Source organism: Coccinella septempunctata, chromosome 6, assembly GCF_907165205.1.
Source record: "Coccinella septempunctata chromosome 6, icCocSept1.1, whole genome shotgun sequence".
In the NCBI taxonomy this organism is placed as follows: domain Eukaryota; kingdom Metazoa; phylum Arthropoda; class Insecta; order Coleoptera; family Coccinellidae; genus Coccinella; species Coccinella septempunctata.
Genome location: NC_058194.1, coordinates 30821162 through 30842620, shown reverse-complemented (window position 1 = coordinate 30842620; position 21459 = coordinate 30821162). Strand labels below are relative to the sequence as shown.

General features: G+C 39.8%; 1 protein-coding gene across 1 annotated transcript; it reads right to left on the bottom strand.

Moving 5' to 3' along the window:
* Positions 1 to 16890: 16890 nt before the first annotated feature.
* Positions 16891 to 18027, bottom strand: LOC123314749 (F-box/LRR-repeat protein 7-like). The gene has a single exon (XM_044900076.1). The coding sequence runs from the start codon at positions 17893 to 17895 to the stop codon at positions 17134 to 17136; it is 762 nt and encodes a 253-aa protein (XP_044756011.1). The 5' UTR covers positions 17896 to 18027; the 3' UTR covers positions 16891 to 17133.
* Positions 18028 to 21459: the final 3432 nt, after the last annotated feature.

Here is a 21459-nt window from a genome sequence, read left to right as displayed (position 1 = left end):
ACAAATGGTATAAAATAGAAAAGATCAATCTTTCTCAGTTCAAGCAGAGAAAATAGAAATAAAGCACAAACAACAAGGAATAATTAAAATAACACATTTTTCTACAGAATAACCTCATCACTTAGGTATTTATAGTAAAGAATTTCTTTTCGAAACTTTTCTACTTTCACTTAACATTTCGAAATTATTTCTGAAACAAAAAACCGAACTAAAAACAGGAGAGTAACAATAAAAATTGATTGCGAAGATTTGTTAGGAAACACATCGAAACGAGAGATATGTAAATACGCAACAATTAATAGAATTGGATTTCCCAAAACTGTTACCCGATATATGCTTTTGACCATCAATACCCTCAGATAATTTTCTGTTTTCAATCGAAATTACCCTCGAAATGATAATGCACAATACAAATTTTGTATCATGAAAAGGTTTGGACTATGGATCATGGAAATGGTAGTGGAAAGAATTCATCTATATTCTACCAAAAATTAATTTTTCGCTCGACAAATCACAACCTGGATCAATTTTCTCCGTCAATTCACCTGAAATGGCATGGAACATCAGATGAATATCCTATACAAATCACCTTGATATCTTAAGCCTGATTAGGACACGGATACGTTTGGCTCCCCTTTACAGGATTTCACGTTGGTAGAGGCGAACTAATGATTAGTTGAATTACAGGAAAGTTTGCATTCACATATGTCAGTAAACTGGATTAGGAACTTCAGCGGAACGACAACTTCAATCTAATATTAGATACTCGCTCTGCCAACTTCGTACATCGTTTTCGTTTCGAGAATAACCCTTGATGAGTCCCAAATTAAGGGATGTTTCACGAGGTGCACACGAGGGTGATAACTCTTGACATTTTGGAATTATGTTGCCAGCATTTTCAACAATGCTCCTCTTGCCAAGTGGAATAGCAGAAATATCTGGTAGAGAAATGTCCGTTAGACAAATGATGTTACATGGTCAACAACTTAGGCCTTTTGGCAAGCGAACTTGTCTATCCAAGCATGGTTCCTCTGCTCAAGTGCTCAATAACGACATTTTCACCAGTTCATCATCATGTCTCTCTTAGTATATAGAACTCTTTTGGTCACAAGCTCTGAAGCCATGTGAAGTTCAGTTTCCAATTAAATCTTTTCACCAAAGAATCAAGAATTCCAGAGAATGACATAAATAGGATAGCATGATCGGAGCCATTGGCTGTATTGACCTTCCTAGTGCCATTAAGATATAAATCTATGATTTATAATACGACGGGCGCTGTTAAACATAACCGTTCGAAATCTGAAGATAAAACAATGTAAAATTCATGACAAACCGATAGCGTACTCCTAGCGCAGCTGTTATCCAGCCATCCATCATGCCCGAGCAGAAAAGAACACATTCTACATACAAATCGTCCATATTTTGCCTCCGTCGTTATGGTTATTGCTTTGTGTAAGTCATTATTGGCAAATAAAAAGCCATAAATCCGAAGCATCGCCATAAATGTTGCCCGTAAATTATTTCCTGCAACCTGACAACTGAAGCGTCTGTGTGCAGCATCGGTAACTTGTCTCCTGTTGGAAATAAAAATGTGTGTGATTGATATTCGCTTCGTGACAGTGATGGAAATGAGGTCGCGTATTGACGTTTTGCGATGATAGGTGCACAGTTGCAGGATATTACCAAAATGACTGTTATCCCATCCTTAACTGACCCAGTTAAGGATTACGACCAAATCGAGGTACAGTAGGCCTAATTCTCACACTTCGACAGCTACAAGAGAAGCCCCTTGAACAACAATCAAGGATCTATACATATATACGAAGCTTTAGGCCTTAGACTCAATGTCGACAAAACCAAAATCCTGGTTAAGTCTGCCAGACAGCCTTCAAACAGATATCAGCCTGGAGAATGAAACTCTAGAACAGGTCGAGCACTTCAAATAGTTGTAAAGTTTCATAAATATTAGGGCTATCCTAGACATGGAAATACACAACCGTATCAATTCGGCATCACGGGCATTCTGGAAGCTAAAGATCAGAGTGTTTCAAAATCACGACCTCAATCTGAAGACCAAGACAGCTGTTTTCAAAGCAGTTGTCCTCCCAACGCTTCTTCACGGAAGCGAAAGCTGGACGTCTTACAGGAGATATATTAAACAGCTTGAACAAACGCAACAACGTCATCTAAGATAGATAATGCACATCAGATGGTTCCACAAAGTTTCGAATGCAGAAGTCTTGCAAGATTCTATCAGAAATGTGACAGTAGGACAGTCAGGCTGCGATTGGTTTTCCTCGATGAAGACACTTTTATTATTATCAAAGCACTGAGCTCTCTCGTCATCGATTCTGAGATGATATGGAAGTGCCAAGGGAAACTCAATGAAATTGAGTCTGTTTAGCCTGGTTTCCAATCACTTGGGAAGAGTCTTCCTAAACTGGAGCACTCCAAAAAGTTTCTTGGAACTTTAACACTGGGAGAACCAACAAGTAAATTGTTTGGATCTTTGCAAGATTCCTTATAAGGCAGTGTTAACTCAGGAAACACCTTATGATAATGGTTCTTGGAGTGTAGATTCTGTGAGGAGGAGTATGAAACTCCCGATCACCACTCCATTTTGAGAAGGCAAAATATGGTTACGGTGGAGTTTGTCCGGATGGCTGAGCTGATTTATTGGTGCATCCAAGAACTCGAACAATCATATGAATTTACCAACTATGAAGTGATATTGTGTTGCCACATGAATACCACAAGGTTTACTGCTAGAGAAAGCCGGGCTATTCCACATTTTGCATGACCCCCAAGATCCCCTGACCTAAATCTAATCGAGTAAGCTTGGGAGCAAGAACAGAGAGCCTTTGATGCCCACAGACCTCGGCTACATATTGTTGGAGGTTCAAAAATGTGTTGCTCGTAATCACCATGAATTTTCTAAAAATCTCAACTCCGTCCCTGCACTCAATTTGCTCATATTCATACACTCCTGTATTCGATCAATTCGTTCATACCCAAACAATGTTTCGCGGATTGTGGCGCGAGATTGCGAGTCGGGTTATTTCAGAAACGTATTTTCGCATCGAAATGTTTTAATATTTGCTCTCTACCAACGCACGTTCATTCGTTTTCTTTATTCTGGCGCTCGCGAACACGTTATTTAACTCTTCGTTATCGGTCTCCGTGTGGTATGTTGTTTCGATTCTCGGATTCCGCCATTTCAGATTTCAATTATGTCCATTCCGGGACGAATTGTTGGTCGTATTTTAATTTCGCATCCTCGTTGTCCTAGCGTTGGACTAATCATCCTTCTGGTCTTTGTCGAAGGTCGTATGTTTGTTTCCGTCGACTTTTCAGATATGGATAATACATAGTCATCTCCATTTTGTCATTCAATCTTCTCCTGTGTCGTGATTTTCACAATATACAGGGTGAGTCTTTGACTCGTACGTCAGTAGATTCTCGAGGTCAAAAGAAACACTTTTTTCTTATACCATTTGTTTCGATTCGGCCCTGATAAAAAGATATAGCCATTTTGAGTTTTCATAATGAGCTGTGCCACCACTGCGTAAGCAAAATTACCTTCAGAATAACTAACTAGCTAAATCTATGACACTACGCATCTGTGGATCTTTTAAACAGAGTTGCATTCAGCCAAAGTTATTTTTGAACATCAAATTACTCAGAAACGGCGCATTAAACGAGAAAATATGAAGAATACTTTTATTTTACAAAACGTTCAAGTATTCATTAGGTAGGGTCCAACTTAGTTCCAAGTGTTGGGTTCTTTGAATTTTTGGTATTTTTATGGTACGTAAAGGGCATAATGAGAAAACTGGATGACGTAAATGATATCTTGTGCTCGAAAAAGATTCATCAAACAAATGAAAAACTATATTCCGAAATTCACTTCATTTTATTAAACCATTTGTGAGATAGAACTAAAAATATCATTTTTATATGGTTTTTCAACAGCCTGTATCTTTTAAACTGAGCTGATTTGGAAGAAATAGTAAAGAAAAAAAGTGTTTCTTTTGACCTCAAGAATCTACTGCTGAAATAATTGTACAAAGTCAAAGAGTTCAAAGTACCTTCTAGGCAAAAGAATATTATAAACTTCCAAACAAACCACCCTGTAACTCAAAATGGAGACACATTTTATACATGCAATTTGGGTTTAATCTTCATAGTTTGAGGTCGGGATTCTACTTGTGAAATATTTCCAGACAGTGTGACACACACTGTATAACGCCGGTTCTACCACAATGAACGAAGAAACGATCTCGGCGTACAATACGGCGGAATTGCGTCTAAATCGAGGCGGATCATCGGCATTATTCGAATTTCTCACCTCGGGCGAGGCTTGATAGTAATGAGGGAATTCGGAATTGAATCAGATTATCATAAGTGCAAAATGCTCCCGAAACTCTTCAATATCCGCCGGAGCGTCGCCGTGATGAATCCGAGGAATCCGGGCCGGATATTCGACGCCTGACGCAGGTATTTCCTATCCTGTTCCTCCGTCTTACGGCCCCCCCAACCCCCGCCCGCGGTGGACTTGAAAGGGTGAGATAAGCTGTCATCACTTCGCACTCCGCCAGTCGGCGATTATGATATATTCCCTCTGATGGATGCTCATTATCTTTTCATCCGAGGCTCGTGACCTGAATTGCCGCCGAATCTGAGATGCGATCGAGTTGCTGGATTTCGGCGTGTGTCGATTGATAAAAGTGGTTGATTTGAGGCGTACTCGTGAGATTTTCGCCTATTGGATCACAGAATACATATATCTCCATATAAGCTCTATGTTTTGATGATGTTTAGGCGCAGAGCGTGTCGGCCGAAGTCAGTTCGGCCGCAATGATGTTTACACAGGGCTATCCTACAATACCGATTGTATTCTCTTCAATACCAACTACTGCTGACTCTTCCGAATGCAGGCAGTTCCACTAGCCTTCAGAAAAATCGGCTATAGCCGAGTCTGACCGACGCGTTCGATATGAAGCGGCCGAAATACGATTTGACGCGTTACACATTGTCGGCCGAGGAGAAAATCGTTGATCTGGGTTATACTGAGCTTCAAGGAGTACTTGTCAATATGTCATGGTAATCTAACCGTTAGTTTAGAGGCTACAGTCGTTTTAGTGACCACAGATTTGTGATTGCTGAGGCAATGCATAAGGAGCAATGTAGTATCTTGATCAAACACTGCTTGTTGGAGAAAAATACTGTTGAAGAAGGACAGTGACTTGATAAGCATTCTGGGGACATTTCTGCACCAGGAAATCGACCATTATTGACTGTCATGTTGAATTTTAACGTGGTCGTGCAAGTCCCGATGATGCTCTGGTCGTCCAAACTCAGCAGTTCTTCCAGAAAGCATGCAAAAACGAAATACTTTCAGAAGAACGAAAAATGATAGTGGATATCATGAGGTTATGTCTTCACAATTTTACTTGAAAATTTAGGCATGTAGGTAAGTTGTCACACCGGACCAGGCACAAAAACGCTTCGCCAATGCAGAACGCTGTTTTTTGCTGTTCAAGCGAAATTAAAATGTTGCATCGATTTATGAAAATGGTTGAAACATATATCTAACACTATGCTTCAGAATAAAAAAAAACTTCAGCTGAGTGAACAGCGGCCGGTGAAAGTCATCCACAGCGATCAAAAACTCAAAATTCGGCTGACAAGATTATTTCCTCCATATTCTGAGAGGACTATCTTGATAAAGGCGAAACAATCAGTATTGAATAATTAGACAGCATCATCAGATTGATTTGGTAACAGAAGAGGCTGCTTTTCAACAAGGACATGCCCTGTATCACAAATCAATAAAGGCAATGGTTGAATTAAATGAATTAAGCTTTGAATTGCTTCCTCATCGATTTTTGCAGACATGAAAAGATGCTCCAGGGAAAGACGTTTAGTTCAAATGAAGAAGTGATCACAAAGCATGTGATCAAGTTTCTAGTTTTCTTCAGCATCAAAAAATGAAGAAAAGATATAAATTTGTTAGTGATAATAGTTATTTTGAGAGATTAGGAGATGTTTTTAGGTCTGTTAAACTTATCGTGTTATAAAAGGGATGTTTTATGTGATAAAGTTGGTGAACAGATTCAGATTAGGTTTTTCTCAATCGAAAATCTTGATCAATATGTAAGATACGCCTATGAGAAAGCCTTCAACCACTTCGCCTTTAGGCTTGAGCTTTCCCGATACCAACAAAACTGCCATGAGGGCCATTTCCCTTGTGAAAGAAAGAAATATTGCAGTTGGAGCAACTTATGGTCCAATACCTGAGATACAAAAGATTCTGCAATGTAATCAGTCCGAATCAAATGCAATAATCTTCACCTATACGGATTCGTTATACCCATGAAAGCCGTAGAAGAGGATTTCTTTCCCTCTATTTCTGTAAATTCTTACTAGAACCATTTCGCTAGCTATTCTCTCCCTCCATTTTCTATACCAACGCTCCTCACAAATTGAAACCGTACCTACATAGAAAATGCCCGAACGAAAGAGCCATTGCCTTTCTATTCATCACTCCAGCGTCCTCTTTTCACTGCTAGAAAAAAGATATTGCAGGAAATGATCAATACCCAGAGGTCTCCCGAGAAAAAGCGGACTCAGAGCACATATCTACCATCCAGCTGGCTTGAAGCGGAAAATTTCCCGCTGGAAAATTCACGTTCACAATTTCAGTAGCAAATCTAATGTTATGTAATATTTTATGCATTTCGATGGATATGGAAACGACTGTAGCTTATTATGGGTCGTTATAAGAAACTGATGATCAGATGACTATTTTTATCAGCTTTAAACGTCTATGGAGCTATAAGAGAAATTATTTTATACGTTAGATTTCCTTTTCGCTCGTCCAACCTTACAGACTGCACCTTCCGGAAGCGGACTGGCCGCCATGACGGTCGTAGGGAAAAATTGCCCTGTCCAATGTCGTCGTGACCTGGAAAAACTTCCAATTTTCCAAGGCGGGATCCATTTATTCTGTCAACAATAGAAATCCATCTTGTTTCGTGCTCCAGAGGAACGAGATGACACCGCTCACCTCATCCGCTATTTCTGCTAGTCCCGGGTTGGAAAGCTGGCTTTTAGGGGCGCCTTCCTGAGCTTTCGACCGAATTTGTTGCCCTTAAACACCCTTCGGGATCGTATTACTTCGAATTGGGAGGGTCGACTGCCCCAAGTCTGGAATTGGTATGCCCAGTTTTTCGGAAAAGATCAAATCAAGAAGTAATGTCGCAAAAATCCTAGAGAGAAATAATATCGGTTTTGTTAGAGGAACATATAACCAAGCATTTCTAGGGAGAAAGAGAGGAAACAAATGGTTTTTGTGTTGTTGAGGAGAACTATATTTGCTTTTCCCTTACAAAATCTGAAAGAGGGACAGTTTTAGTTATGTAGAGAGTTGTAGTTCAACAACTCATATACTAATTGCTACAGAGTACCACGAACACGACTGTTCAATGCTCTTTGACATCATGATAGACCAAACCAGGAGACGATTGTGGAGAAAACTGGGTCAGTTCATTCATTCATTCATTGCTGCATCCCGCCACCGGCAATAAATGTATAAAAAGACAAAAAAAAACCCAACCGCGACCTACAGATCTTTCCACAGTCCGGGCATGGATAGTCACCAACCAGATCTGGCCGCCGCTGTATCCTTCTCGAGTCCACATTATAACTTTGACCAAAGACCTCCACTCTGACCTGTCTACCCAGTTGTGATTGGCATTAACTGATTTTAAGAATTGATGTAGTATATCTTTAAACCGCTTATACTGGCCTCCTGGTTTCCGAGCTCCCTCTGTGAATTCGCCATACAGAGCTATTTTGGGGAATCTTCTGTCTTGCATCCTCAGAATGTGGCCGCTCCATATGAGTCGGGCTCTCGTTACTTGAGTCTCAATTGTTGTACAGTCTCTTCAGAATCCTTCTAGGGAGTTGTTCTCCAGTTGTAGAGTGAAAAGCATCTCCTTCTGCTAAATTCGGCTAGAAATCACTGCTGTAGGAACCTTGCTCACTGAGTCACTGATCAGAAAGGTCTCTCGTCGATCAGGTTCAGTCTTCGAAGTGATGATTCTTCTACCCTTCAGGACCTATATGCTGAAGAATCATCTCCAATAGATAAAGCACTTATTATCCGATCAAAAAAAAACCAAAATGGAAAACAAACAAGAAAGAAAACGAAAAATTCCGTTCATTGACATGTTGTTGAGACCCATCTCCTGAAAGTTACTTTCGGAGATGAAATATAGACAGAAATACAGGGTGACAAACTCAAGTAGAGCAACAACAAACGATCAAGGTTCTGCCAGTCGTATCAGAACCCTCTTGCTTCAATTAAAATTCGAACAACGTCCCGAACTTGGTAACTAGTGAGGAATTGCGACATAACTTTCCCAGCGTCGTATTCAGCTAAAATCTCCACAGCACCGCCTCGGGCCAACCTCTTTGTTAGACGTCGGTATTCTTCAGCGGGCAATTGGTAAACCCAAGACATCCGACACGAACACAGCCGCTGGTTACGCGTCCCGAAATGTAATATCACACGTTCTGGAGGAAGTTTTGGAGGGGGTTTGGAGAAAGTGTCGAGTCAATCTTGCCGGCATTGCGGGGGAGGGGGTGGTTTGCTATTTCGGTCACGATTAGCGACAAAAAAGGGGAGGGGTTGGTTTCCTCCCGATCCTGTAATCCGGGGGATATTAGACGGTCGATTGGGGGATGGAGATCATTAAAAACTCGTGTCTAGACTGGGATATGGGGTAGCATAGCGTTCGGGGTATGGTCCAGTGTTGTGGTAATTCAATTTCGGGTATTGGATAACATTTACAGGGTCGGAATTGGGGGAAATACAGGTTTCGGACTGTAATCGATTGTTAACTGCAGTGACTCCAAAGTAGGATATGACTCGTTTTGTTTCACAGCATTTGTACGAGGATATATCGAAAAATTCTTAGCCTACTATAGAACCAAACAAAATTTCAATGTCAAAATATTTTATTACTCAACATATTCTCCTCTTAATTGGATACATTTATTACAGCGAACCTGCAACGTCTCTAGAGCTTTCAAAAAAAAAAATTGTTTCTTCTTGCTCTGTAAACCAGACCTCCACAGCTTTTATTACCTCCGCGTTGGAAGAAAATTTACGACCTTTTAAACTTTTTTTCAGTTGAGGACAGAGATGATAGACGGATGGAGCCAAATGTGGTGAATAAGGGCAGTGTTTCAGTAATTCAAACCCTAAATCACAAATTTTTTGCATGGCAACATGAGATTTGTGTGCAGGGGCGTTGTCCTGCAAAAACAAAACACCTTTGGATAGCTTTCCGCGTCTTTTCTCTTTGATTTTTTCCCCTAGAGTGGTCAGTAATGTTGAATAGTGATCTCCGGTTATTGTTCTATCCTTATCCAGAAAATCATGATTACTCCATGGCAATCCCAAAAAACTGAAGCAAGAAATTTTCCAGCAGATTTTTGGACACGAAACTTCTTAGGTCTTGGAGAACCAGAGTGTCGCCATTCCATCGATTGTTGCTTTGTTTATGGATCCTAGAAATGTATCCAAGGTTCCGTATTTTTCATAAGGGAAGAAAATTGATTGAATTGATATGAAATCACCTGAAACATTGGTTCACTTCCAACTTGACCTGTCTGTATCCTCTAGGAATCACTTTTATTGCTTGAATTCCTGCCTTCTGAGCTTGAGACGTTTCGAGTAAGTGGCAGTTTTTTTTTAAGTGGAAGACCCTCGAAAAGATTTGTGTTCTCTACCTAATATTGTGAGCTGAAAAGTGTTGAAATAAAGGAAAAAAAAAGTCTCAAACAACTGAAGTGTCCTTTCTGTTTTTATGAGAAAAGTTGGTAGAATTAAAGGAATATCATAAAGTGATTTCTTGAAATTCAACTTGTTGTGATGATTGAATTGTTTTAAATCTTGTATTCATCATACAAATTCTGTCGGACCTTCATTATTGTTGTATGTTTTGGACTTCAGATGGGAGAATTATGGGCCCTCGAAAAAATTCTTCATCGTTCCACTTTTCTTGGGAATACAGGAAAAATTGTTTCTGCCCCCCCATAAGTAGCAGCTCTTGGGCATTAACAATCCCTCAACTTCGTTCCGAAAAATATTTAACAAGCGTACTCTGGAGTTTTCCAGGCTCACCATTCTATTTTCACCTCCTTGCGGTCCTAAACACAATAAAGCTGTTCGAAAAGTTGTATAGAAATGGGCGGAAACCCCCCGGTGGATTTATACGGAGAATAAATTTCTGTTAGGAATTTAGGGTTCTTTCCGGGAAATATAATCGAGAGTATATATCGTGGAACGGCAATACCGCTGCTCAATCGAGAAATATTGTACATTTTTATAGATTGGATATATAGTGAGAGGGATCTTTGGGATGAGGGATTTGGGTCTTTTTCTTTGTCGTTTTGTACACCTGTTTTTCCGTAGGTTTTCTTTTTATTTTGCTAAGAATATAATTCCGTAGTCCTTGCGAGATGAATAAACAGTTTAGTAATTCAAGCAAGATTATAGAATGAACATAAAATGTTTCTTCCACACATCTCTAAACAAATGTTGATCAGAATAGATAAACCAATCAAAGCTTCAAAGGTTTTCTTCCTATTCCTATTTATATCATTAGGGAAACGTGCGTATTTTCTAACACGATGTGATTTTCTTGGATAGAAAATTGGCGACAATATGGGCGTCTTATGCGTAGGTGAAAAGTCGCTTTGATTTCCTTTTTCCCCTTCAACTGAAACGACTATCCACGTCTTCCCAGTATAAATAACAACCATAGGACACATTGTCTTCCCGTCAAAGAATGGCTCTTCGCACACCTATTGGATTTTAAAATGGGCCCTCACAAGCGAAAGAGCGTGTTAGGTTTCGTCGGCAATTTTTCGATATTTTTCACGTTCTAGGTCGGGGATACAATTACGGGTGAAACAGTGAAACGTTGTCGTTCCAGGAAACGGCTGGTTTTGCAAGAGTTGTTTAGAAAAGGTGAAGAACCGAGAGAATTCTCTGCTTTTTCGTTCCAAAAATGAGAATAAGATGATGAGATTCATTCACATGTTTTGCACTTTGGTTTCTTTTTCCATTTTTCTGTCTCGAAACACGGCTGCAAAAACAAAACACCTCTGGATGGCTTTCCGCGTCTTTTCTCTTTGAATTTTTCCCGTAGAGTGGTCAGTAATGTCGAATAGTAATCTCCGGTTATTGTTCTACCCTTAATCAAAAAATCAATCATGATTACTCCATGGCAATCCCAAAAAATTGAAGCAAGAACTTTTCCAGCAGATTTTTAGACACGAAACTTCTTAGGTCTTGGGGAACCTGAGTGTCGCCATTCCATCTATTGTTGCTTTATTTCTGGATCGTAGAAATGTACCCAAGTCTCTACCCTTGCACGCTTTTGGTCAACATTCAAACATTCGGGTATACATTTGGCAGCAATTTTCCTCATGTCCAAATTGACGTGAACTATATGATGAACGCGTTCGTATGAAATATTCAGTGCTTCAGATATCCGTTTAAGCCGAATTCGACGATCTGATAAAATCATGTCATGAACTGCATCGATATTTTCGGGGACTGACACAGAAACTGGCCTTCCCGATCGTTCATCATCTTCAAAGGAAAATTGACCTCTTTTGAAGCTTGCAGTCCAATTTTTCACGGTCGCATACGAAGGACATTGATCACCAAAGGTATTGAGCATATCTTCGTAAATCTGCTTACCTTTCAACCCTTTTGAATACAGGTACTTGATGATGGCTCGATAAAATTTTTCGATTTTCACAATTTCGGTAGACATCTTCTTTCTTTTAATTTACTGTGTAACTCTGGTTTACTTTTTTAACCTCAAACTTCACACTGACACTTCTAATGAGTTATTGTTCGTTGCTATGGTAACGCAATATTTTTTTTAAGCACGGAACTGGTCTAGGCTAAATAGATATCAATACATCCTCGTACAATGATCGTTTTTCTACTATACCTACTGGTAGGCTGTCCTAATCAATTCCCTCTATATAGATTGTCTAAGTTGTGGTGAAGAAACTCTACAGGGTCCAAGGTATCTCCCCTTGTAAAAATCAGACAGTAAAATTGCATTCAGAATGAAAAAAAATATTTTTCCTCTCTCTGTTGACTGGTTTATTCGCATTTATTTATACTCTTCTGTAATTTGATCATTTTAATTGTGATATTGTGTAATTTTTGGGTGTTATTTTACCCGAATTTCCCTCTTGGGCCCCCCAACTATGAGTATTCAATTTTTTTTTCGTGTAGACCTCAATAAAATATTATTTACCATTCAATAACCTCCTCATTATTACGACCCAAATGATTCCTCGTTAGCATCCCCACGCACATCCACGCAAAAACTGGCATTATTCTCCCTCTGCACGCCATATAACTCCAGCTCACAAAAGGACCTATTAATTCCGCAGATTTCCCAAAAGTACGAAATTCATATCGCACCGGGCGTCGCAGGAGACTGTTGGGAGTTCCGAACGTTTTATTGGAATATTTGTAGGAAACCCTCTCTACTAATTGCTGCGAAGAATTCATAGATGCGTGACTGAAATCCGTGAAAAATGATGAAGTTTCTCGGGGGGTTCTTTATTCCGTGAACGGCCAACTTTGTTCTCACGCGCGAAAATTATAATTAGATTTTCCCGTTGTTTCGGTAAAAAAAAACTCTGGCACGTGATTTTCGAATTAGTTTCGGGAGATGGAATTGGAAAGGCGAGTAAACGAAGAAAAGAAATTGTTATTAAAGTGCTTCTCAGATATTTCGACATTATTTGTCAGTTGTCTGTATATAATAACTGCTGTCAGAACGATCAAATGTTCTGATGTCTATGGTAAGCCTGATATACATCGAATGGCGGTCATATTTAACAGGCAATCTTAAAGCCTTCAAACAGATATCAGCCTAGGGGATGAAACTCTAGAACAGGTCGAGCAGTTCAAATACTTGGGAAGCTTCATGAATACTAGGGCTAACCAAGACACGGAAATACACAACCGTATCAATTCGGCATCACGGGCATTCTGGAAGCTAAAGGACAGAGTGTTTCAAAATCACGACCTCAATCTAAAGACCAACACATCTGTTTACAAAGCAGTGGCCCTCCCAACGCTTCTTTACGGAAGCGAAAGCTGGACGCCCTACAGGCGACATATTAAACAACTTGAACAAACGCAACAACGTCATTTAAGACAAACAATGCACATCAGATGGTTCCACAAAGTTTCGAATGCAGAAGTCTTGCAACGCGCGGGTTGTACAACAATTGAGATTCAAGTAACGAGGGCCCGACTCAGATGGAGCGACCACATTCTGAGGATGCAAGAGACAAGACTCCCCAAAATAGCTCTATATGGCGAATTAACAGAGGGAGCTCGGAAACCAGGAGGCCAGTAAAAGCGGTTTAAGAATATACTGCATCAATTCCTAAAATCAGTTAATGCCAATCACAACTGGGAACAACTAGCGTTAGACAGATCACAGTGGAGGTCTTTGGTCCACAGTTATAATGGAGACTCGAGAAGAATACAGCGACGGCTAGATCTGGTTGGTGACTATCCATGCCCGGAGTCTCTTCAGTCACAGAAGGGCACACAGTTGCAAGCAGCCCTAAGAAATTATAAGTTTGATCTCACCGATAGTTTTGTTTTTGGGTCTTTTTGTAGATTTATTCTCGGAAACGGGATACAGCAATGGTAGAAAGACTCGAGCAATATTACTGCAAAAGAGAAGATTGAGGATGAAAGAAAACCTTGAAGTTGAATGAAAAAATGAAGCAACATACCTTGGAGTGAAGCTTGACAGAGGACTAACATGGAAAAACCATATCAAATGTGCAGTTGATAAAACAAAAGCCGCAATGAGTAGACTTAATCCACTCATAGGCAGAAGAAGTCATATGAATAAGAACATCAAGTTGACGATGATTAAAACTATCGCGCTACCACAACTCACATATGGATCGGCGGCATGGGGCTTCGCAGCCAAGACCCACATCAAGAGAATATAGGCCACTGAGAATAAACTCCTTAGAATGGCGATGTATGTACCCTGGTCTGTTAGGAACAAACAAATCTACAAGGACTTGGAATGGGAACCAGTTACAGAATTTATGAAGAGAAAGGCGGAAAGGATATTCGACAAAGCCAAACAACATCCAAATGAGGAACTACGAAGATTAGTCGACTACGATCCAACAGAAGAAGCTAGAAGGTCAAGAACCTACCACCGAAGACCGAGAGATCCGTTAAGGATTTAAATGTAACCAAAGAAGAGCCTAACCTATAAAAGATATAGGCAGCATACAACTATCAATACGACTATGATCGGGTGAGAGTCCAGAAACCATTAGAGTCAACTGGTTAATAGGCAAAATGCCCGGAACCTATGAAAAAGCAGTTAAGGGTTTTTAGTGGGTCTCGAGCTCAAGAAAGTGAGAATCCCCACACTGTTTTCCCCTGCTACATCAAAAAAACAGCAATGAATGATACTTATGCATCCGGAACTCTTCGAGGGAGTGCAGATGACCTTAAAATATATTTCATATTATTTCATTTTATTGTTTTCATGTTTATTTTTAATCATTGTAATTTTATATTTGTATATTGTTTTGTTTTTTATGAGTTTTTCTCTATTTGTAGCCTGAAGAAGGCCCAATGAAGGTGCCGAAACGTCGCTGAAGGAATAGTATTCTTTGATTTGGTTCCTTGACCGATACTAGCTATTTCTTATTAAAATATACGTTATGACAGGACATCAGATTCATTAATTCATTGCCATGAATCCGAGCAGTCATAATAAGCCATATCATCCATATACCTACCCAAAAGCCAGCGAATCTCTTTCCGTCATCGATTATCTGTTTTCCGTCGATTCGCGTGACAGAAGAAGGGCGGAAAACATCGGAGTCGGTCTTTAAGATCCGAGATACGATTCCGATTTCTCCCCCGCGTCCGCCCCGTCTACGTAATATGCAAAAATGGGCCTGGAAACGGGCCAAATCGTCGGGGCGCGTTCATCAATCAAATTAGACGAATCACTTCGAAATGAAGGAAACGCTCAAACGGCGTATGAAACCGGCGGGTTTCCGATCTTCCCGAGAGGATATACATCATCCTTTCTCGACGAAATAGACTCGACAACAAAAGGACATTAGCACTTCGCCACGTCTAACTTTTTCGCGGGGAGCCACTGACGTATCATCATTAAGGTACTGGGGGAGAGAATATAAAGATTGCCGGCTCACACGTGTGAGTTTGGAAAAGTTTGAAAACTGCGTGAAAGGCGCATCGCACAAGAGGAGATCTTCGAGAAAATGGGTGGAAACGCCAAAAAATAGAAGTTATTCAAGGACTGTTTCTCTGACACTACAGCTTCTTCATTTATTTGCATTTATTTCAGAAGGGTGATCTGCCAAATCCCAATAAAACATCAACAGATCAACTGTTTCAGTAATAAATCTTGGTATTTCATCGACCTCGATGCAATCGTTTGGTCTGATCCGTCAGATCGAAAAGTGAGGCACATTTCGAAAAAGCAACTCTTCTAGTAAAACATTTGAGAACTACAGCGATCTCGAAGCAACCGTTCGGTCTTGACGAATTTTTAACTGAACCCATCTTTTTCAGGAGTTTTGTAGGTCAGCTTTCGAGTCGTTTATCTTTTAATAAAAGTACCTACCGTAGATTGAAATGTGATAAATATTCTGAAAGAGCAACACTTCTAGTAATAAATCTGAGAATTTCATCCATCTAGGTGCAACAGTTCGGTCTTGAAGAATTTTTAACTGAACCCAGATTTTTCAGGATCTTTCGAAGGTCAGCTTTCGAGTCGTTTATCTCTCAATAAAAGTAACCGTAGATGGAAATGTGATAGATATTCTGAAAGAGCAACTCTTCTAGTAATAAATCTGAGAATTTCATCCATCTCGGAGCAACCATTCGGTCTTGACGAATTTTTAACTGTCCCCATCTTTTTGGGAATTTTTCGAAAGTCAACTTTCAACAAGCGTACCTCCCAGGAAAATCATCGTAGATCAAAATTGAACAGCCTGTGATGGAAAAACGTGCAGAAGACTCTAATTTAACTGCAGAAGCTTCCCCACTCATGCTGAATACGAAATGTTAATGAGGCATTAATCATTTTTCGATTCGTTTCTCATTAGCAGGACAGAAGCTGAAATTACAAACGAGTTGAAATATGCTTTCAACAATTAATCGAGCTATCATTATCATTAATTAGGTACGCACTACCTCAGTAATATTATACCAATAAACATTTCAGGAAATACGTTAACTATTTACAGAAATGCTAGTTTGGATGCTTACAATTTTACCCATTAAAATTTTTCATCGTGATTGCCCATAGGAACAAAATGAACAGCTTCGTGAAATAACAGACTGAATTCTGAAATGGAGTTATTGATGATTTTTGGGGAGTGCTATTGAGATAAAATGGTAGCGTCCCATTGATGATCTAGATTTTTATGCTGAGATATCCTCAATGCCTTTGATGAGAATAAAAATTTTTACAGCTTCTTTACCTTAATCGTTTCGTTTTTCATTTGATTTCAAGTTAAAGGAGGACAGGAACTTTTTTTTCAATGAAAAATATTTCACAACATTTATATATGTACTCAAAGTTGTTTGATGTATGGTGAGTCGTTTACAATTCCTCTGGTGATGAGATTTAACATAGGAAAGATATTGATCATTTGTTTGCTTCAATCTGTTTTTTGTCGTAATCACCTCAAGCGTGCAATATTGTTTGATGCTCAAAAAGACTTCACACTCTCTCTCAAAAGATGAATTCGAAATATTATATAGAATTAATCCACAATTGTTGCTGGTACTCTTTACCTCTTCCAATTCCATAATAGAACACAATGACAACAAAACGTTTCCGAATATAATCCACAAATTAAACACTGTCACCACAAGAATTTCTAAGAGTTCCAATAGCAGAACTATTTTCCATTTGTAATACATCAAGAACAATCGAAACAACATGTTTTTCTCTTAAATTTAGAACGGACTCACATATTCAGTGTATCTCACTACAGATTAGCATCTGTAGCATCGTCAACCTCATTAATAACACCCCCATCGCTCACGATGTCTCTCCAAAGGCTCTCGAAGTTGTTCATACTGTTATTATCGAGATCAATAAAGATCTTCTTCTTGGCCGCAGCCACTGAGGCTCCTCCGTAAACTTCAGTTTTACTCAGCGATTCCAACAGGGCCTTCATCTGTTTACTGTTCACCGGACCGTAGTAACTGCAAGATTTCTTTTTACGCCCGCAACATTTCCTGGTTGATAGCAACTGGAAAAATTTACAAGAGAGTATTTTGACGCCACTGAAGTGAAAAGTGTCCAATCTACGACATTTCTTCAGCAGATCGCAGAGGTTCTTGCTCCTGATGCACATGCTCTTCTTGGAACCCCAACAATCGACGATCTTTATGAACTGGAGGTTCCTGGAGCATCTCCCGATGGCCCGAACAATCTCGTCGGTGTCGTTCCTGTGCGACAAATGGATTTCCTGAAGAAGGGGAGAATTCTGAAGCCATTTCAGCAGGATACTAGTGGGGACTTGCTGATCCGCCTGGATGGATTTCCACAAAGAAGGAGTCCCTGCAATCTCGTTCCACTTCTTGCACACGAGGGATATGTTCTTGGATATTTCGATGCCCGGCAGGAAGGAGAATATGTGCACTATGATTTCTTGGGGTAGGTCGTCGAAGTAGCAGGACGACCGGAGTTTTTTGGTGGGGACTTTGCCCCTGCAATCCGTCTTGGATTTTCTCTTTCTCGTCATCTTATCTATTTTCAAAGGTCGAGACAAAAACGTTAAACGGTGCGACTTTGAATTGCTTCAACGGAAATTTCACATTATTGGATGACGTTCATTTGACGTAAGGCGCCATTTGAATGGCAGAGAAGCTGGCTTATTTTGTAGTTTGCACGAAGTCGTTTCATGTCGGAATTGAAAGCGAGAGTGTTTCTTGACATAATGCAGATTGCTGATTTCAGGGATTGGTCCTCACTTATTGGGAACTGCAAACTCATCTGGTGAACTCAGGGCACTACTAGTCAGGTGAGGTTTTTCACCGAAAGAGAAAATTTATTGTGAGTTTTTTATGCCTGTGACAAACTATAGATTAGTTTACTTCAGTTTAAATTTTTCTGAACACAGACTGGGGAAATCACCAAATGATCTTTCTCTTATTTTCTCTTTCATGGCTTCACTTCTATTCGTTCCTCTGAAATCAATCATAACAAAGTTTAAGTATATTTTAGACGAGGAAAATAACAAGGTAGCAGACGTTTTGAGAGCTTGTCAATAAAGTATAATACAAGTGAAAATTATGGGAGTATTTTTTATGGAAAATGGAAATGTGATACATATTCTGAAATAGCAACATTTCTAAATAAATTTGGGAATTTCATCTACCTTGGATCAACCGTTGAGTCTTGACGAATTTTTAACTGAACCCATCTCTTTCAGGATTTATCGAATTTTTTTTTTGGTGTAGCAGGGAGAAAATCTGCAAGTCAGACGAACCACCCTAACCTGAGGGGAAACAAGTGTGGGGTTTCTCACTCTCCTGAGCTCTAGACCCACTAAAAACCCTTAACTGCTTCTTGAATTTTGGTTCCGGGCATTTGCCTATAAACTCTTCATCTCTAAGTCGGTTTTCTTCTCGCACACTATCGTGCTGGGATTCATGAGTTTATCCTCTATTGGAATAACACTTTATTGAATTTTTCAATAAGTTTCTGTTCTTATTTTAATCTCTTTTTAATTGATCTCTTGGTATCCTTCGGTAAATTCGCATTCTCCTTTTGTCTTCCTCTGGGTCGTAGTCCACTAGTCTCCTGAGTTCTTGATTCGGATGGTTTTTCGCTGTTTCGAATGATTTCTCTGCTTTTCTGTTCATGAATTCCGTTATGGTTTCCCATTTTAGGTCCCTATAAATCTGCCTATCCTGATAAACCAAGGTGCATCTATTGCACATCGTAGCAGCTTGTTTTCAGTGGCCTGAATTATTTTGATGTGGCTCTTTGCCGCGAAACCCCAGGCAACTGATCCATAAGTCAGTTGAGGCCTAGCAACGGCTTTGATTATCTTCAATTTTGTCTCTTTCGACATGTGGCTTCTTCTTCCTATCAGAGGATAGAGTCTATTCATCGCTGCTTTCGTTTTGTCGATTGCTTGTTTGATATGACTTTTCCAAGTGAGTCCTTTGTCAAGCGTTATTCCTAAATATTTGGCTTCATTTTTCCAGTCGATTTCTTCGCCGTCAACTTTATTTTTATATTTTATCGAAGGTCAGCTTTCCAGTCGTTTATCTCTCAATGAAAGTAACCGTAGGTGGAAATTTAATACATATTCTGAAAGAGCAACTCTTCTAGTAATAAATCTGAGAATTTCATCCATCTCGGAGTAACCGTTAGGTCTTGACCAAAAGTAAATATTTTTGTAGAGCGTTCAACTATTAAATATCTTGAAACAAATCAGGGTTTTCCACTTTTTTACTCACCTACTCCCTAGAATTACTCATTTACTAGAGAATATTCATTTCCTGAACTGTTTTCTCCTTAGTTATTCATTTCCTGTAGCTCAGTTTTTTCCTGGCAGGTATGAACACATATCCTAGTTTATTTGCAGTGACCATCATCAACTAAGAAGTCACGACTTTCCCGAATGAGCTAGCAGTATCTATCAAATGTAAACTCCCGAAACAAATTCAGGTACATCAACGGACGTAGCTGCAACACCCATCACCTGGAAAGATCGGAAAGAAAACTATCTACTACGCCGACCCAATTCCATTTAGCAACACGAGTGAGCTCTCTATCAAGCCGACTTTTTCCGGATTTCTCTCAGCGAACCATCCATCTTCCGTCCATACATGTTCGGCGTTAGAGTCGGGGCCCAAATCAGATTTATTTGCCTGACACCTTTCACCAATATCTCTGACCTTCCTCTCATCCTAATCTGGATACGTTTTCCATCAGACACGGTCGATTTGACCGGAATTTCAACGCCAGCCTCGTCGAATTTTACCGGAAGATCGCGGTTCTTGGAGAATTGCTTGTTCTAAGAATGTAAGAAACGCCGCGGCCTCTCTTCAAAGTGAAAATATAATTACCAGAAGTTTTGAGAGGCGTTTGATGGTTTGCTTTCGAAGGTTTCCTTTGAAAGGGTTCCTTTGTTGGACTTTGCGGTTGCAATAGGGGAGTGGAATGTCTGAGGGGGTGAGTGGGAATCCTAAAATTAGGAGGGAACTGATTGAATGATAACGAGAAACGCCAGCATCTAAACTCAACGTGTATCAAGGAGAATATTCCGAAAATAAATTCGAAACTCTGTTTCTCTCTTCTTATCTCATGTTTGGGCTTCGCTACAAATGCGTTGTCTTGAAATTTTGGATGAAATTCAGAGCAGAACAAGTGGTCTTCCAGTGAAAAACAATGATGGTTGGAGAACAGCTGAGCGAAGTACCGCTAGCTCAAATTATCTGATGGACTTCGAAACCAAAGCATTCACTGTAACTGCTCGACGACAATTCCAAGCCGAGCAAACGATTGGTTGTCTCTGCAGCTTTTGCAAAGGACCTACAGTTACTAGATCGATCTTGCTACAATGCTAGCCTGAAAATCATCGTAAAATTCTTCATTCGGTTAGGTTACAGTCCCATCCTCAGCGTCACATACATCATGAATTCTTATTCTTGCAATTCAGACCTGCATCTCGGGTTGAAAAATCCCTTGCTTTGAATAAATAGCAGTCCGGAGGTCCTGGCTGACTTTGCCTTCCCACATAAAACTAGAAATTTGAATCGTCTCCATGAGCTAGTCGGCATTTTTCATTTTTATGCGACAAGATAAGGAGTAGTTACCACTGTAACTATACGCGATAAATCACCAGCGATGTGCATTAAAATTCGCTTGTTGCTCCGTGTAAGAAGATTCTACGCGTTGTTCCATTTTCCAGAAAACCGACTACATGAGAAATGCATCTGGGATTATGATTTTCAGGGACATTCGGGAGATGAACGTGAGGTACTGATATCGTGAACAGATTCTTAAGAGGCTGTTATGAATTACTTCTTCGATTCAAGTGCCAGAGCCACGAGGAAGTGAATTTGAACCACTGGGAAGAAGAATTTTTTTCATATTTGTTAGTCTTCTGTTGATTTTATTTCAGGAGATTAAAGACCACTGGCACTTGGCAGGCAGCTATTTCCATATAATCTCATCTTCAGCCATGTTATTATTCGATATTTCAATATTTTTCTCTGTGAAAATCGAATCAAATCAAGAATGCGACATCTAAAGTTACTTTTTACCACTTGGCATCCAATTTGCATAAAAA